Raw genomic sequence first — 18,427 nt, forward strand, 5'->3', positions numbered from 1 at the left:
TTCCTTCCTCGGCGAGACATGTGCCTCTTGACCAATGGGCGCTCACGTTTCTCTAGCGAGGGATAAACGATGGAAGGAGGTGGCCTGGAAGACGCCCCCGACGCGCCCTGGGATTGGCTACGTCGCACGGCGCGAGAGGACGGCGGGCCTGAAAGATGGGAACTACGACTCCCAGCTTCCTGCGATGGGGACCCCGTTACGCATGCGCATGGGCGGGGCGGACCGTCTTCTATATAAAAGGGGCGCAGAGGGCTGGGAGGCAGCAGTTGGAAGTTGGCAGGTGGAGAGGCAGGTTGGGAGGGGAAGTTGGGGGAGGAGGCGGAAGAGGAGCTGTCGGAGGGGGGAGGAGGGAGGGAGGAAAAAGAGGAGGAGGCGGAGGAGAACTGAGCTGAGCAGAGCATCGAGCCAAAGGGGAGATGAGTTTGTCTGTCCTCGGCTGAGGCTCCGGCCGGGCCTAGGGAAGTGGGAGCACGGGTTGGAGCGACACCCGTGGAAGTGGGAGGAGGAGGCTCTGGGACTTTAACCCCTTGTGGGCTCTGCGGCAGGGGATTTAACCCTTTGTGGATCCGGCCCCTCGGAGTCAGCGTCATCGGGTAGTTTTAACCCCTTCGGGGCTGGGTTTAGCCCGTTGGATTTAACCTAATCTCCTTGCCCACCAACTCCTTGATCGCGGGGGCGCTCTGCGGGGAGGCTTGAGGCCCACCCCCCCCGCACAACACCTACTGTTCCTGCTGCTGCACCCCCTTGGACCCGCTAGCCGGCCGCGCTGTGGGCCCTTAACCCTTTACTGACTTGAGCGCCCCCAAATTGCAACTGGAGTTTGCTGACAGAAGGACTGGCTGAAGGCATCACTGCAGGAATTACAGACCGAAGAGGACTGTGCTGGACATTTTTGAAAGAAAAGAAAACCCTTTTTTCCTTAAGGACTTACGGCCAAAATTCTTCAAACTCCGAGAAGAGGATTCTATTAGCAATGGCCGAGCCACTCTTGTCAGAGTATCAGCACCAGCCTCAAACTAGCAACTGTACAGGTGCTGCTGCTGTCCATGAAGAGCCGAACTCTGATCGCCCCCCAGGCGCGGAGGAGCGGGTGCCCGAGGAGGACAGTAGGTGGCAATCGAGAGCGTCCCCCCAGTCGGGTGGCTCTCCGGGGCTGGGCGGGGAAGGGAGCCTGGAGCTCCAGCCGCCTCCCGTGCAGACCCAGGTCTGCCCAGAATCCAGCTGTCCGGAAGCGGGTGAGAAGGGCCAGAATGGGGACGACTTGTCCGCTGGCGGTTCCCCCCAGCCGGCGGCGGGAGGGGAACAGAGGCCGAAGGCCAACAAGTTGGGAGCTTCTACCGCAGGGGGCGAGGAGGCGTGGGGACAGCAGCAGAGACAGCTGGGCAAGAAAAAACATAGGAGACGCCCCTCCAAGAAGAAGCGGCATTGGAAACCGTACTACACGCTGACCTGGGAGGAGAAGAAAAAGTTCGATGAGAAACAGAGCCTGCGAGCTTCGAGGATTCGAGCCGAGATGTTCGCCAAGGGCCAGCCAGTGGCTCCCTATAACACCACGCAGTTCCTCATGGATGATCACGACCAGGAGGAGCCGGATCTTAAAACCGGCCTCTATCCCAAACGGGCCGCTGCCAAATCTGACGACACCAGCGATGAGGACTTTATGGAAGAAGCGGGCGAGGAGGATGGGGGCAGCGACGGGATGGGAGGAGACGGCAGCGAGTTTCTGCAGCGGGACTTCTCGGAGACCTACGAGCGGTACCACGCGGAGAGCCTGCAGAACATGAGCAAGCAGGAGCTCATCAAAGAGTACCTGGAGCTGGAGAAGTGCCTCTCGCGTATGGAGGACGAGAATAACCGGCTGCGGCTGGAAAGCAAGCGGCTGGGCGGCGACGACGCGCGGGTCCGGGAGCTGGAGCTGGAGCTAGACCGGCTGCGCGCCGAGAACCTCCAGCTGCTGACGGAGAACGAACTGCACCGGCAGCAGGAGCGAGCACCGCTGTCCAAGTTTGGAGACTAGACTGAAACTTTTGGGGGGGGAGGGGGGCAAAGGGGACTTTTTACAGTGACGGAATGTAACATTATATACATGTGTATATAAGACAGTGGACCTTTTTATGACACATAATCAGAAAAGAAATCCCCCCTGGCTTTGGTTGGTTTGGTAAATTTAGCTATGATGTAGCTTGTGTGCTTTCTCCTGTTCTTTAATTATGTGAAACTGAAGGGTTGCTTTTCTTGTTTTCCTTTTTAGGAGTTTTTTTCTTTTTTAATGTGTAATTTGACCAAGTTATAAAGCATTTTTCTGTTAAAAATCCCCTCCTTAAATGGAGCTATAAGGTGGCCAAATCTGAGAACCATTCAATTCATTCTAGTTATAATAAATTTAATATTTGTAAATGTAATGTAGTTTCAGTGTGATTTCTAGAGCTAATTCAGAATAGTACTGATTTATGTGATTGCGTTTTTTGGGGGGGTAAAGGAATCATCTAATTTGTCCATTTTCAAAAAACAATCTTTAATGGGAGAATTTTCAATTTGCCCAGTTTTCCCTTGAATGGGTTTTAGTGTGCTACAATATACAGTTCCGGCAAAATATAAAGATTTAATTATCTTCAGTACTTAAGTGTGCTTGTTTTCTAGTGCCTTGGTTTTCTTTCTTGATGCTGGAGAAATAAACCAGTGTTGGGTGTTTGGGGAGTAGAAAGTAACTACAATCAGCAGCTTAAAATTTTAATTCTGCTTCTCAATAGCCGTTCAAAAGTCTATTAACAAAAACGTGAGCCTAATTTGGCAGTTTGTCAGGTTCGACAACTGACAGCCTCATTTCATTCCTACAAGTGTGGTTTTAGTAATTCCCCTCTCCTCCCAATAAGGCTGGAAGTTGTTCTTGGATGCCTGGAAAAGGCTCTTCGTAAACCTCTTGCTTTCTTAGTGCAAGCAATGGTTGGATAGACTTGTGAGGCAGCTCTTTATGTTAAAATATTCAGAGGTAGAGAATATTATATTTATAGAGGAAATGGCCATTTGGGGCATTCCAAGGACTTAACCCTAATTGTCCAATACTTAGGTGCTCCCTATACCAAAAAAAAAAAAAAAAGGAATAGAAGCTGTCCACCTTTCCATGAGAGTCAAACTAAAATTAGAAATGCCCCCTCACTGCAAACCAAATGTAAAGCTTCTGGTTAAGGAGCTAAATTAAGTCCTTAGGGGCCAAGTGGGAACCATGCACCTTCCCTATACAGCCGCTATTCTCCTCAATCTCCTAAACTACTGATAGCTGCTTAGTCCTTGAGTAGTTCTGCTCTTGAAAATGCAGAGAGGCCCTGAGAATTAATTTCTGCCCCCAAATCAAAATAGTAAGAAATGGTAAGATTGTTCCCTCCTGTCACCATGATTAACCTAGCCCATCTTTACCTGCCCTGTGTCAGTGTTTCCCTAGAGCAACTGCATTGTTCAAATCACTAGCACAGGGGTTCCTTCACATGGGGCCTTAAAACCATAGGGGACCTTGGGCTCCATGAACCCCATGCAATTTTATGTAGACTTGTATTATGTGTACATTTTTCTGGGGCGAGGGTTCGAGAGAACATGAAGTTATCAAACTCCCTGAAGGTTAAGAACCCTTGGGAAAAAACCTCCCATTGGGAAGCTTGCTTTTGCAGCTAAATGAAGTAGTGGAGGTGGTGGGTATGTCAAGAGTGAAATGCACCTTATGATGCATGAGAAGCAACACAAATCCATGAATCAAGGGAAATTATGGCAGTTAAGCCTGACTCAGGGCCTTCAAAGCTGGACTGAGCTGGCCCTATTCTGGCAGATGGTCCACTGGAGACGATGTATGATCAGCTTTTCCTTTGGCCTAAAAATTACATTAAAAGTCTATTTTGAAATAGTTTTTGTGTTTTTAATTTTCCTTCTGCCATGACGTCATGCAGCAGTCCCAGAAGCAGCAACACTGCCCTCTGCCTTTACAGTGCACAGCAGAAGCCTCATTTTGACTGAACTATATAGGATGCAGCAGTGATGACCTCTGATTTCAGAAACTCTTCTTACTTAACAAGATGGATTTAAATATAACCATCTTGTTTCCCCGACTATTAGTCTTAGAAAGACTCTTAGTGCATTTATCATCAGGAAAAAAGTGTAAGTTTTAGGAGACATTCAATCCAGTCTTAAAAATATATATAAATATTTAGCTTTAAGTAACTGTCATAAATTACTTTGATTTACCTTGAGATATGCAACTTTGTCTGAAGTTTGCTTTCAAAGGCACCGACATTTTACTGCATTTATTGCATTTATGCTCTTAGAATGATGAGATTTGTGCAAAATTTCAGTTTTCTATCACCACTTTCTACATTGAAACACCTAACATATTGCTCTAAGGGCAGAGAGAAAAGACTCTGAACTACCTATACTAACAGGATCATGACAACTGATCCTCAAGTCCACTCTAGCCTTTCACTAAAGGCTTTTCTGCTAAACATTGTAAATGAGCTGCTCCAAAGATCATGCTTACACATTAGCAATTTCAGTTCTCTTTCTTATACTGGGGCCTGGATATCCAGCCAGGGCAAAGCACTTCCCAAATTTTGGAGACAGCTGGCTGGACTGCTTAATCCTCCTCTGAGTAAGGAAAACTTTTCTTGGGCCAGCCTATAACCTAAAGTGACCCTCAAGAGACAGAGCCCTTTAGATTTCAGTTTGCAGGGGAACAAGCCAAGGAGCTCCAGATTGGTTTAGTTCTGAAAAATGGACTAGGTATCTAAAGAGAGGAAACATTATAAAATTAGACCAGACTAGGAGTCAAAAACCAGGTTCCTAGTTATACCTTTGACAAATACTAGCGGTACAAACCTGGACGCATCTCTTATTAAACTCTCTAAGCCTAATTCTTCATCAGCAAAATGGGGCCGTGCCTACTTCACATAACTGCTGTTAAGGATTAAAGGAGACAGCATGAAAATAGGCTATCCAAAAGTAAGGTACCATTGGTATCATTATTGGTTCTTTTTAAGACCAGAGCAGTTGCCCATTTGATCAGCATTTTAATTTTCACTTTGTTCAGAGTAAAATAAAAATCCTTTGCTTGGGGAAATATAAATAAATATACTTTAACCCAGTGACTTCAAAAGTGAGAGAAATCAAAGAGGGAATCTACAGAAATAAACAAAATCCACAACTAAATAGTCTACCTTCAGAAAACCAATGTTTAGTCAAATATTAGGTAATGTACTACAGATGTCCCCCTGTCCACTTACACCACCAGAAAGGAAACAAGTATTCACAACAGTGTGACAGAAAAGCTGGCTAGAGTTAAATAGCACTGTACTTGTACCTAAGTACACCTGAGTTTGTGAGTTCTTTTAAATGATTTTTCACATTTCTCAAGCAAGATTATTGGAATAAAATTCCACTATCCTTTCTCGTGTAAAGTGTAAATGGTTGTTGCTAGAAATAAAAACTAATTTTTAAAAGAAAATGTCAAATTCAGGCCCTGAAGAGTGGGATCTGCTTACCAAAGGGTAACAGTCATACTCTGTAAGTAAGACAAAATATATGGTCTAGGTGGCAAAGATTCACGATTTGGCCAATTTCTGCCAGTTGTCCTTGAATGCTGGAAAGCATACAACCTCATTTCATTTCTTGTTGAAAAAACAAAGGCTGGTTTCAGACAGATCAATAACACAGCTCTCACAAATCCTCCTGAATGAAGTTTTTCTTGGGCTTTACTTAGAGGCAGTCCAATTATGACAAATGATGTAACATGGGTAACAGCAGGAATAATCCTAGTAGTTTACTAACAAACTTCTGCACACCAACAAAATTCTTTCAAATGGTTGAGCTGGTACCAGGAACTGTTGGTAAGCCTCCTGAAACAGCTAGTGTGATTCTTTCCCTCAATACAGCACCAAGAGCAGTTACATCTGGCTTAAAATTTTCCAAAAAGAGCAAAAATTCAGAAGCGTATTGTAAACCCTCATCTGAAGGCATATTCTATTTGATACATCCACTGACTGTGTGTGAAGTGTTAAAAAGCCCTGGATCTACGGTGATCAAAAAGGATATTCCTGAAGGAAAATGTAGGAATTGTAGAGTGTTCCATGCACAAGAATTTGAGAAAATGACAGCATCACTGCTCTCGTAAACTGCCGAGTAGAATTTGTCCTAAACTCCAGAGCGTCAGAGAAGATTTGAAGTTCTGAAGTTGGCTTTAAGCACGCAATTCTGCATACCTGGATAACTCCAGGACAACTTTCAGTCAAAGGCAGAAGACCAACCAGAGGATGGAGGGGAATGTCTAGGAGGTTAGTTCTACCCTCCTCTCTGGGTCTTACTAAAAGTGCATTTAAAAGAGCAAACATTTGAATTTAAAAAGAGAAAAGACAAAGAGGATGGTGAGGGCTAAACAAAGTAAAAAACTAACTGGAAATCAAATAGTTCAGAAGCAAGTATCTTCATCCTGAAGAGGAGGACTGCTGCAAAGAACTACTCCTACCTCTGTCAATGAATGCTGCTCACGCATAGCCACTACTCCCAGGAGGTGGCCATCAGGCAGACGTAAAACATCCAGGACTTGCGGTAACAACTGCTTGGTACCCTGAGACTGACCCTCGTTCAACCTATTTGGATGGCCCATGGCAACCAAGGCCACACTTTGGTAAGGCAGGCCTCCCAAATGCCCTAAATAACCTTTGAAGCAGAAGTCCTGAAGTTTCCAAGTAACGAAGTTAGAGCAAGTAAATGTTTACATGGCCACTGAAGAGTAGTTACTCAAGGTATTTATGAGGGAGGCTGCATTGATACCATTTTCAAATTAGGAAACTGAGGCATATAGGGTTTGTCATAAACCACAGAGCAACTCATCTGAAAGAGGAGAGCTGAGGAGGAAGTTGAAGGTCTAGTCGAAAGTTAGACAACAATAGACTCAGCAACAAAACGGCCAGTTTGGCCTCATCTTCAGGATTTGGCCTCTAGCCAAGCCAAGCAAATCTGTGGTAGCACACACAGAAATAGAACCTGGGAGTTCCTAACTTCCAGTGCTGTGTTTTGCTCAGTAGATAACCAAGGGACCATTAAATGAACTGATTTTACTCCCAACTTCTCTTATCAAGGAAAGGAAAAGCTTATGGGTCAACCTTAAATATGATAAACTTTCATCTTTAAAAACAAGTACCAAATTTCTGCACCTGGTACAGTATTCTCCACTTAGTAGCTTCCAAAGGTTTAACTATAGATTACTTCACAATGGAGGATAAATCACAGTCTGAGATCCTCCGCCATTAAATTCTTGACAGAGGAACCACAAAGATAATCTTTAAAGCCCCTTTCAGCTATAACTATTTAACTCCTACCAAGTTAGTGTCAGCTTTTCCTAACTGGCATATTCTCTTGATCTGAACAACAGTGTGAAGTGAACATGACATAAGCCAAGTCAACCCACAGCATGAATCAAGTGTCCTGAAGCTTTATTTAGGATAAGTGGTTCAAATTTTAGATTAACCTGAGTCAAAGGTGATCGTATTTTTGCAATCCAGTTCTAAGACTTTCTCTGAGAACATATGGGGGGCAAAGTGAGAAAACAGTTAAAGCTATGGAACTGTCACTCTTACAACTTAAAAAAAAAATCACTTTATTAATAGGAGGAACAGGGCTTCAGTTCTGAAGAAACTTTGCTATTAAGGCCAAATGCTTCGGAACGATTTGACCATCTGTAATCAGCAATGAGACGCATCACAAGGTACCCTCTAAGATAAAGCTCACCGCCCAGTCACTCTCCTAATTCCGAGTCTACCTAGGCATAATTTCAACTGACCTTTTAGCAACAACATTAAGCTACCCCTGACCTATGAATCTCTCTGAATTTAGATTTCAAGCAGTAAGAAACAAAATGGTTTCATCTGCAATTCAAGAAAAGAATTTCACATCAAATTTCAATCCTTAAGAGGCTGCTACAGCTATACGGTTGAGTGTTTATTTTCTCAAAGTAGGTTTCCCCTGCTCCCCCAAACGCCACATATATGAAGTAGCTCAAAATTGCAATTTCTATTTTGGTGGCCATCTGGGATCCACAGAAGTGACTTTCAATTACTTGTTATTTCAAAATAGAGATTCCCTAGTAACAATGCACCAGTGGCAAAATACTCCCCCATTTTGTTTCGTCTGTGGGAGAGAAGTTCTTTAAACTGGAAAGAATTTGTAGCCTTATAAAGACTACGTTGGACTTAGTTCGTTTTTTCCTTTAGGAGGGCGGCCATCTCCAAAAGTTTTGGTAAAAGTTATGGCTCAGATTTCAAAATGCAAACAGATGTTCCTGAAGCATCCGAAATGGGCCACTCCATGTTTATTCCCAGAACCGTGGCGACTCCAAGTTGTTTTGTGTCCCAACTCTGCAAAGGGCAAAAGCGCAAACCCCTTTGGTGTAAACTTTCAAGAGACGTGGAACAGCACACTTTTGGAGTTTCCCAAAGCGGCTGGCGACGTGCGAGGTCAGGTCGTTCAGAGAATCGGGGCTGGACAGGAGAGATCTCGAGGGCAAGAGCGCTCGGAGATTTCCACGTGCCCCGATCTAGCTGGTCCCTGGGGAGAATTAGTGGTTGCTACAGTAGGAAGAAGGCTGTTCCTGATCACAGCCCTGGCCGCGGGATGGCCTTGGTGTACGGGGGGAGATGGTGGGTGCACCTGGCTCTCTGCCCTCGGAGTCTCCAGCTGACTGCCACGCCAGAGGAACGCGCAGTCGGAGCTGCGACCTCCACCCGCCCCCGCGGCGCCCATCGAAGTGGGGGTTCCCGCTACGCCGGGCCTCGCCGCTATACCCAGGCCGCATGGGGGTGGGGAAAGAACTTAGCGGAGCTCGGCATCGGGATCTGCGCCCCCGTGGAAAGAGCAAAGGAGAGTCATTTCACCCGGTCTCTACTCAGCTGGGGTCTCGGGAAATACGCGGTAATTACCCAAGAACCCCGCCCTCTGTGAGAGGCGAGGCTGCGGGGCTGCCGGGATGGTTTGAGGACCGGGCCCGGCCAGAGAGACTCCAACCTTCACCCCCCCGCGGTCCCCGGTCCCACCCCCCGCCGTCTCCCGGCGCCGCCACTTCAGGCAGCCCACTCGGCCCGGCCTCTCCCCGCGCCCGGACCACCCCCCATGGGGTGCTCTCACTGCGCAGCGAGTCCCTCCGCTGCCTCCTCCCAGCCCAAAATGGCGGCGGCGGCCACCGATCCTTCTCGTCGCCTTCCTCTAGGGCCGAGGATCCCTCCGCGTCCAAGCCCCTCCCCTCTCAGCCGGATCTGTTTTCTGCCCAGTAAAGATTAACGCCATCAATGAACTCTTTAATTGAGCACGGAGAGGCGGTTGGATTGTGCTTCCGCACAGCTAATCGTTGACGAAAAAGGGAATATTGGCAGGCGAGTGGACCAATCAAAGGGGCATCGGTGAGCGCGGGACGCCATTCGCGCAAGGGTAGATGGGTTTTAGAGTTTTCTGTGTGTCTGTTGAAATTACAGGATCTTGATCCGCCTTCCCTCGCTAGAAGAACTACAATCCCCAGCAGGCACCGCGCTGCCAGGACGGGGTGGGGGGCCTCCCCCCAACCTCAGTGCCTGAGCGGCTTGACCAGAGCTGCAGCAACTGCAGCAAGAGGTAGGGCTGAGCCGTTGGGAATTGCAGACAGGCGGTCGCACAGAAAGACACACAGATGTAGTCCTGTGCATAGCCCCTGACAGCAAATAGGTCAGTTCCGCCTTTGCAAAATCTCCTTCCCGGATCATTTCCCCTCTTCCAAGGAATCCTTCCTTATCCCTGTTGGGTTTCCCTCCCAGCTGCCTGTAGTGCGAAGACTTCTTACCCTTTCCTCCGTTTCCCATCCTGAGAAGAAGGAGGGAGGCAGGCCAGGCCCTGTAGGTGAAAAGGCCTCAGCCCCAGGCTGGGCCCAGTCGTGTGTTTTGAGGTGATGACTTCTGGAGCCCAGCCTGGGGAGGAGGTGGGGGCCTGCAGTCAAGGTTGGGGCCGCTGGAGGCAGTGGGGAAAGGACTCCTCCTCGGGCTTGTCGGAGCCACCGACCCACTCCACTCCCAGCCTGTCCAGGTCATTGCTGTGTCTTCGCCTCCCCAGGCAGTCTTTTCCCCTCTTTGGTTGCTGGGGGAACAAAGCTTAGGCCTAGCTTCCTAACTGCCAGCCTGCCTCAGTGAGTTTCAGGAGAAGAGTATAGGATGTAAGCCCTGGCCTGGGGCCTGAGGAACAGGACTGGGGAGATGGCCCCTTAATCTCCATTTGACCCCTTGCTGGCGTTAGGTGTGAAAACCAGGCTGGAGGCGGCCCTTCATTTGAAAATGAGGGTGTGCAGGTCTGGTGCTACAAAATGGCTGCCGCTGACTTGGTAAAAATTTGCTGGGTAGCCAGAGTCTTCCTGAAAATTCTCCCTCGGGACTTAGATTTCTATTATTTAAAGCAGGTGTCACTAGTTAAAAGGCATCTGCTGAAAGATTTGGAACAGAAGAAGGTGGCTACTCCAAACCAGACCAACTGTTAACACAGAGTCACCAGCAGCCCTGGAGGAGGCCAAGGTAAGCCCCATTCTCCCAACCACCTGAGTGCCCTGCGCATGGGTCCTGCCAACTGGGATCCTGGCTGCTTGTCTCAGATGTGTTAGTGGATTTGGAAAACCAGTATTTTTAAATGAGTCCCCACTACGCGCTGAGCAATATGGCAGATTTAATTCTGCGCTATCTCATGAAATCCTAGTAGCCATTCAGGGTAGAAATTACTATTTCCATTTCAAAGAAGCTGATGTTCTGAGAGCTGACATGCCTTTTCTAGAATCATGCAGCCAGCAAGCAGAAGACCCAGGGTTTAAACTTAGCGTCTTAAACACTGCCTTGCATTTTGTCTAGGCTGTGAACCAAGTCTGAAGCAGGGAGAAGAGTTTGAGCCATCGGTTCATAATTTAGGATGGAGGTTAGGGGGTAGGAAATCACCCAGGAGGGTGGGGAGAGACAGATTGTATCAGGCCCTCAGAGAACATCACCTTCTGATCTGGCAACAGGAGCCCAAACCCTCCCACCCTATGCTCTCTCTCACCGGCCCCCACCTTGCCCATTCTTCTCCCCTAGTCCACAGCTCCCTATAGGTAAGAAGGGAACTCTAGTCCTCTGATCCACCCTACCTAGCTACTTGCAGTAAATTTTCCAGAGTTATTTAATTTGGAGTTCATGGCATGTCAGGGCCTGAAGGTTCAGAGAGGGCAAATGACTCACCCGGGATCACACAGCTTATCTGCAATAGTGGTAATGGTGGAAAGGGGACAAGCCTTCAGGAGGGAGACAGCATGTGGGGCTGAGGGGCAGGGCTGGCTTGGGTGGGGGGCTGGGAACGGGTGAATGATGGTGCGCACCGAAGCAAGCCCCCTTGCCTCGGACTTCCAGTGGCCTTGCCTCTTCCTGGGTGGGGCAGAAGGTCTTCTCAGTTGGCCCAAGACACTGGTGGTGACAAGGCCTGTCACTCTTGATTGTATTGTTACTTTATGACATTCTCCCTGCAGGTAAAGTAACAATACAACACAACAAACAACACACACGTACACACACTCCAACGTACCCCATCCCAAATTATGAACAGAACTTTGGGGTCTCCAAAACGCACGTTAACACACCTCCAGCTCTTAAACAGGGCTGCGTGCACCCCCCAGTACACTCCCTACGCTCGAGTAGACTCTTAAACAGGGCTGCATGCACCCCCTGGTACACTCCCTACACTCGTGTAGACCCATGCTCAGATGTCTCTGAACCGTGTTGAACATTATAAAACACTGTGCCAGTGGTGGTGGTTATTATTAGAATTCCCCAAACCACAAACTTCCAGCAATTCATTCTCCTCCCCCAGACTCAGTACTTCCACCCTCACCACGGCAGAGATAAACAGATGCCCTGAACACACGCACGCTTGACAGAATCCTCTCCGCCTCTTAGATAAGGTGTAGAATTCTCTGGGCTACAGACTGGAGATTGGCCCTTCCTCTCCCTAGTGCTTTCCTGCCCCTCATGTAGAAGAGTGATACCAACTTGTGCCTGGAATAAATACACTCCATTCACCCTAGAATGACAGAAGCGAGAGTGTCATGTTCCAATATCTTTTGGATCCCCCCCCACTTCTGGGCTTATGTCATTTAACATATATTAATTGAACACTCACCTTGGGCCATGCTTAGCGACACAGTGGTGAGCTGAACAGACACGACACATTCTTCTAGGAGAAAGACAAGTGGTAAATGGTAATGTGCTAAATGCTAAGTGGGACATTAACTGTCACATGACAGGGAGTCACCGGGAAGGGGAATGGGGGCTACTTAGATAGGGTGGTCAGGGAGGGCCTCTCTGAAGAGCTGACATTGGAACTTAACCCTAAAGGATGAAAAAGAATCAGTTATGCAAGTAGCTGGAAGCAGGATTGGCAACATGATTTGTGGGGTCAGTGCAAAGGGCTCTTGATTCAAAAATTACTAAGAAGTTCAAGACAATGACAGCAGAGCATTAAGCAAGGCGTGGGGCTTTTCTGAATGGGGGGCTCTGGGGGACTGTACAGGCCACTTGCAAGGAAACCAGCTCTGTCTGAAAGATAAGCTTTCTAGGAAGAGGGAAGAGCAAGCGCCGTTTGGGCTTCTGATCAACCAATAATGTATCAGGAGCCGCTTCCCATCCCATTTCAAAGAGTATTTATTGAATGTCTGCTCTGTGCCAGGTGCTGTTTCAGGCATTGAAATTACAGAGTGAAATACACAGGCAAGATTCTGGCTCTCACCATGAGTTTGCTTGGGGAGGGTTGGGGGACAGACAGCAGACAGGTAAGCCCAGAGACAGACAAATGGTTGTAGAAGGTGCGAGGCTAGAGAGGGACCAAGTGAGCTGGGTGTAGGCAGGTCGGCTTCAGGCTGGATGAACAGAAGATTGTACCATGGGACGGGCCATCCGTGATCTGTCCTCCATTTTCCTCTCTCTTTAGACCTCTCGTGTTCCTGGGAGCCCCAAAACCTCCCCCGAGCCTCATGACCCTGGAGGTTCCCTGCCCCTGACACCCCGGATGGAGAGCCACTCAGAGGAGGAAGATCCTGCCGGCAGTGGCCTAGGCTGGAACGGTAGGGGTCGCCGGGCCCAGAGCCCAGGGCGCTGCTCGGTGGAGGCCGTACTGGCACGGAGGAAGCACCGCCGGCGGCCTTCAAAGCGCAAGCGGCACTGGCGGCCCTACCTGGAGCTGAGCTGGGCCGAGAAGCAACAGCGGGATGAGAGGCAGAGCCAGCGGGCCTCCCGGGTCCGAGAGGAGATGTTTGCCAAAGGCCAGCCCGTGGCGCCCTACAATACCACCCAGTTCCTGATGAACGACAGAGACCCCGAGGAGCCCAACCTGGATGTGCCCCAAGGGGCCTCCCACCCAGGCTCCAGTGGGGAGAGTGAGGCCGGGGACAGCGACTCGAGGGGCCGAGCCCATGGGGAGTTCCAGCAGAGGGATTTCTCCGAGGCCTATGAGCGCTACCACACTGAGAGCCTGCAGGGCCGTAGCAAGCAGGAGCTGGTGCGCGACTACCTGGATCTGGAGCGGCGGCTGTCGCAGGCCGAGGAGGAGACGAGGAGGCTGCAGCAGCTGCGGGGCTGCACCAGCCAGCAGCCCTGTCGCCAGGTGGAGGAGCTGGCCGCCGAGGTAGAGAGGCTCCGGACGGAGAACCAGCGGCTTCGGCAGGAGAATGAGATGTGGAGCCGAGAAGGTGGCCGCCGTGGTGGGGAGCGGGGCACCTAGGGGTGCCCCCCCATCCAGGCTGACCCAAGGAGAAGGTCCCGTTTTGTACACACTCAGGCCAGCCGAGTCTCAAGGAGGCAGGTCTCAGCACCTCTGCGCCCCCTGAGAACAGCTAATTTAGGTTCCGGCTTCCATCTTGTCATTTCCACAGTTTGTTCTTTGATGTCATCTTATTTTTCACAAAGGAATTAAATGATTTTGGTGAGATCACATGGGAGTGGCTAGCATTGATTTCACTAGGGCTGCTCTGAGAATCAAAGCACTTCCATCGCAGAGAGGCCTGGGGCTGCCCCCAGCCTGGGAGGACAGCAGACCCCTGCATCGGGGGCTTCTCAGTGTCTCTCTGAAATGTGCTCCATGTATCTGGGGGCCATCAGACTGCTCTGAAGGTTTTAGAGAGCGGAAGGCAGAGGCGGGAGGGGTCTCAGTCAGGAGTCACCAGGTTCAGCCTGAGCCTGACTTAAGATGCAAGATTGCTGTGAGGACCTGAGGACTCCCCGGGAGGGGAGAGGGCTAGGCCCAAGTCCAGGGGTTTCTTCAGGGTTTGTTCCCAGGCTCCCTGTATTTTCCCTGTCCTCCCCACAGTGTAGACGGCTGGGCTGGACAAGGTCTGGGTGCCTCGTGTCTCTCTGTGCTTGACAGCCTCCCATCACCCAGCTGGGGGTTGGGCAGGAGGTTAGGTTTGCCCCCTGACCTCCTAGGAGAGCGCTTACAAGTAAGCGCTCAAGGGGACTTTTCTCCTGATGGAAAATAAGCCCAAGGCTGGATGGACAGGGGATCGATCCTTAGCAGAGCCGGAGGCTTGGCTTTCGGGGTGCCATCCTGCTGCTTTTAGCCTAATCACCTGTGTGGTTAATTCCCTCTGAGGTGAGCCCCTCACCTGTCTGTCTGATAGAGAGCTGAGTCAGCCCGGATATGCCACCAACCCACCAGCAGTCTTGGGCTCTGAAGCGAGCTCACACGCCCCTCACACGCAGACCCACCTCTCCCCAGACACCTTGTCTCTTGTTCTTGTGCTGCGGAGTGTCAGGCTGCGGTGGTGGAGGGGAAGTTAGTCAACTCACCAGTGAGCCTGTATTGGCTCTGCCACCGTGCACAGGGAGGGGCAGAGGCCTGGCGGGCCCAGCCTAACCTCGGTTCCAGGAGAGCTCATCTTGACAGGCCGCATTGGGCGAGAGAAGGGCTCAGGCCTGGGAGCCGCTGGGATGGAAATGTTGAAAAATCCTGTGTGTTGCCAGGACAACTTTCATTTCTGCCCTGTCACACCCAGACCTCTCCAGCGTCTTCTACAGCGAAGTAAGGCCAGAACGGATCCTAGGAAGGGATGGGTTTTAAGAGAGCAAAATCTCCCATCTTTGGGGTCTCCCCCCACCCAACCCTGGCTGGGAGTCCTAGCCCCCTCCCCTTTGATCCCACACACCTCTGTCAGGAAGGGCTAGAGGAAAGATTGTCCCCACTTTGCAGATGGAAAACCCAAGGCTCAGAGAGGAAGCGGCTTTTGGATTCCAGGAAAGCTGGCCCTAGGCCGGCCTTCCCCTGTGGGGTGCTAGCCAGGGACCTGAAGGCCCCTGGGCAGGGTGCAGGCAGCCTCCCAGCTGCTGCATTCCTCAGCGTGGAGCTGGAGGGAGAGGGGAGGGCCAGGGCCAGGACAAGGTTGTTTACCCGGAGGCGTGCGCGTGTGTGCGTGTGTGTGTGTGTGTGTGTGTAAAAGTAACTAGGAGGGGAGAGGAGATTCCAGAGGGCTGCCGGAGTGTGGGGGAGGGCTGTGGGTGCAGCGTCGAGGGAGAGGGTGCTGGAGGTGTATCCCTGAGCAGGCAGGAGCTGCACACGGGGGAGGGGAGAGGTGAGGAGCTTGGCCTTTCTTGGTCAAGGAGCTGAGGAGCCTGGAAAGAGAAAAGCTGCTGCAACCCCAACAGACAGACAGACAGACACACACACACACACACACACACACACACACACACACACACACACACACACACACACACACACACACACACACAATGGCTGAAGGGCTCTGGGTCAGGGTCACACTGAGGTGGGTTCATTTTCCCAAGGCTGGTGGGGCCCAGGATGGGGCAAGAAAACAGAGGAGCAAAACAAAAACAAAACCAGAGGAGAAGGGTGTGGGATGGGAGAGTGTCAGGAGGGGCCGAGAGGGATCAGTGAAGAGTCAGTGTCACCTCCTTCCCCCCACCTGGGTCCCTGACCTCAGTGCCCAGAACCCAGGGTAGAGCTGGCGTGACTCGGGGATCGGCACTGGGGACGGCCAGCTCAGCCCCGGTGGCCAGATACGGGTTCTTTTTGCTTTTCCCTCTCGAGCTGCCTGGTCCTGGGACCCCACCTCAGTGAGGGAGCTCCAGTTTACAGCCTTCACCACCCTATCTGCTGGGGAAACCGGGCTTAGACACACCCCCCTTTTCTCCCCAGGCCTTTCCAGAGCAGATGCTCAGTGCCTCATTCCCTCATGGCCATTTGCTTTCCAGGACCATCTCGGTCAGCTGGGCCGGGGGAGGGAGGCCCAGAGAGGCAGGTAGTTCCCAGGAGGGATTTCGTACCCTGGTCTGGGATCCTCCTTTCTTCCCCACCCCAGGTGGACACCCCTGTGTCCAGTGGACAGTCCCTGCCTGCAGTGGGGTCAGGGAATGAGAGGTGATGGGGTGCACAGAGCAGCTGGGCGGCGGGAGGAGCTGCCAGGACGTGGGGAAGGGGGTCTGAGGTGAAGTAGTTCGGTATGAGTGAAGAGGGTGGCCAGTTCCCATTGCGCCCCGTTGGGCGCGGGCAAGGATGGCACTGGCCCTTTAAGTGGGGATGCCAGTCAAGGCCCTCCCCCAGCGAACCCAATTCGAGGGCACACTGAGCATGTGCAGGAGCTGTGGGAGCCGGAGGGGAGGGAAGTGGCTGGAGAGATTCCGGAGGGAGCACCTCTCCCCCCCCTTACTTCCTGTAGCTGCCCCCTCTCTCTTTCCTGGGTCTGACAAAGGAGCCCACGGTGCTCAGCCAATCCCTTCCCCCCCCATCCCAGACCCCCGGTGGGTGCTGTCCTCTGGGGGCTCTGGGGCCTGCAAGGGGGTGACAGGTGGCCCCTCAGCCCTGGGAGGTCTCCGCAGCCCCCCTGCTGCCCGGAGGTGGCACCCACACGCAGCTCAGTGCCGTCCTCACTTCCCCGCTGTGGGAGGGTGGTGGGTGCTCTTCCTGCTGCTTAATGTGTTCGATTTCATTCCATTGGTGCCAGGATTTCTAAAGGAACTGCCTACCTTGATGATGCTCTGCTCTGAAAATTAAAAGCATTTAAGAAGATGAGGTCCCTGCCCCCACCCCCGGGAGCATCCAGTCTAAAGTCTGAGAGGAAGCAAACGGCTCGCAGGCTAAAAGCGCCTGCCCCGCTCCCCCTCCTGGTTCTCCCTCCTTCCTCTAAAGGGCAGGGGCTCCCAAGTTCACGGGATCAAACTCTGCTTCCTCAACCAGCTGCATCCTCCAGGCCACCCTCCCCTGCAGCCTAGGAAACCGCCCCCCTCAAGCCTTTCCCCCACCTCCAACTCCCCTGTTTCTGCAACGACGTCCTCCTTCCTCCCTCACATCAGGCTCTCCTTCCCTTCCCCCTTTGGCACTTGCCCACTCTTCTTCCTGTAATCTCTTATCTACAGGTACCCTTTTTTCTTTTTTTTCTTTCTTTATTTTTTTGCCGTGCCCCAGCGGCTTGCGGGATCTTAGTTCCCCCGACCAGGGATCGAACCCGCGCCCCTGGCCGTGAAAGCGCAGAGTCCTGACCACTGGATGGCCAGGGAATTCCCCAGGTACCCTTATTTTCAATTGAGGTGAAATTCACGTAACATAAAATCAACCATTTTAAAGTGAACAATTCAGTGGCGTTTAGTACCTTCACAATGGGTACAACTGCCACCTCCGTCTAGTTCCAAACATTATCAACCCAAAAGGAAGCGCCGTCCCCATTTCTGCCCAGGCAGCCATCAACCTGCGTCTGTCTGTATGGTTTTACTTATTCTGGGTATTCCGGTGGTAGAGACAAGAGGGAAAGACTCGTCTTCTGGGGCCTGTATACCGAAAAGCACAGATTCCCTGAGGGCCTTCTGTGAAGGGAGCGCTGGACCAGGAGTCCCGAGCCCTGTGATCCATCCCAGTTCTGCTTCTAACTCAGGAGCCTCCCCTCCCCTGTTCAACGGGGCTGGGGGGGCTTCAGGCCAGGATCCTGGGCCCTCCAAGGGCTTACCCCTGGCTGGGAGCTTCTGTCTGGGATTGTGATGCCGGGCCTGAAAAATCTTCCTCTTTGGGCTTCCCTGGTGGCGCAGTTGTTGAGAGTCCGCCTGCCGATGCAGGGAACGCGGGTTCGTGCCCTGGCCCGGGAAGATCCCACCTGCTGCGGAGCGGCTGGGCCTGTGGGCTGTGGCCGCTGAGCTTGCGCGTCCGGAGCCTGTGCTCTGCGGCGGGAGAGGCCACAACGGTGAGGCGCCCGCGTACCGCAAAAAAAAAACAAAAAACAAACAAAAACCTTCCTCTTTAATACTCTTGGCTCCTTGCTGCCGGGTCCAGGCACTGAAGGTGGCCCCAGGAGACTGTGTGATTAGTACCGTGGGGTTTGGGGTCAGAGGCATGAGATGAGGAAACTTCGGCTCAGAGAGGTTGAGAA

General features: G+C 51.3%; 2 protein-coding genes across 2 annotated transcripts; both read left to right on the plus strand.

The window, feature by feature from the left end:
- The first annotated feature begins 352 nt into the window (after positions 1 to 352).
- Positions 353 to 3,892, plus strand: HEXIM1 (HEXIM P-TEFb complex subunit 1). The gene has a single exon (XM_060133111.1). It carries the CDS (start codon positions 974 to 976, stop codon positions 2,015 to 2,017), a length of 1,044 nt encoding a protein of 347 aa, XP_059989094.1. The 5' UTR covers positions 353 to 973; the 3' UTR covers positions 2,018 to 3,892.
- Positions 3,893 to 8,646: 4,754 nt separating this feature from the next.
- Positions 8,647 to 13,989, plus strand: HEXIM2 (HEXIM P-TEFb complex subunit 2). The gene is given in 5 exon segments (XM_060135740.1): positions 8,647 to 8,943; positions 9,527 to 9,636; positions 10,288 to 10,522; positions 10,524 to 10,559; positions 12,991 to 13,989. Coding segments are annotated over 5 exon segments (1,467 nt in total). The 3' UTR covers positions 13,780 to 13,989.
- Positions 13,990 to 18,427: the final 4,438 nt, after the last annotated feature.

The sequence above is a fragment of the Lagenorhynchus albirostris genome, chromosome 20 (genome assembly GCF_949774975.1).
Source record: "Lagenorhynchus albirostris chromosome 20, mLagAlb1.1, whole genome shotgun sequence".
Lineage (NCBI taxonomy): Eukaryota > Metazoa > Chordata > Mammalia > Artiodactyla > Delphinidae > Lagenorhynchus > Lagenorhynchus albirostris.

Coding starts and splice junctions, on each gene's coding strand:
- HEXIM1 (XM_060133111.1), top strand. CDS start 974: ATGGCCGAGCCACTCTTGTCAGAGTATCAGCACCAGCCTCAAACTAGC.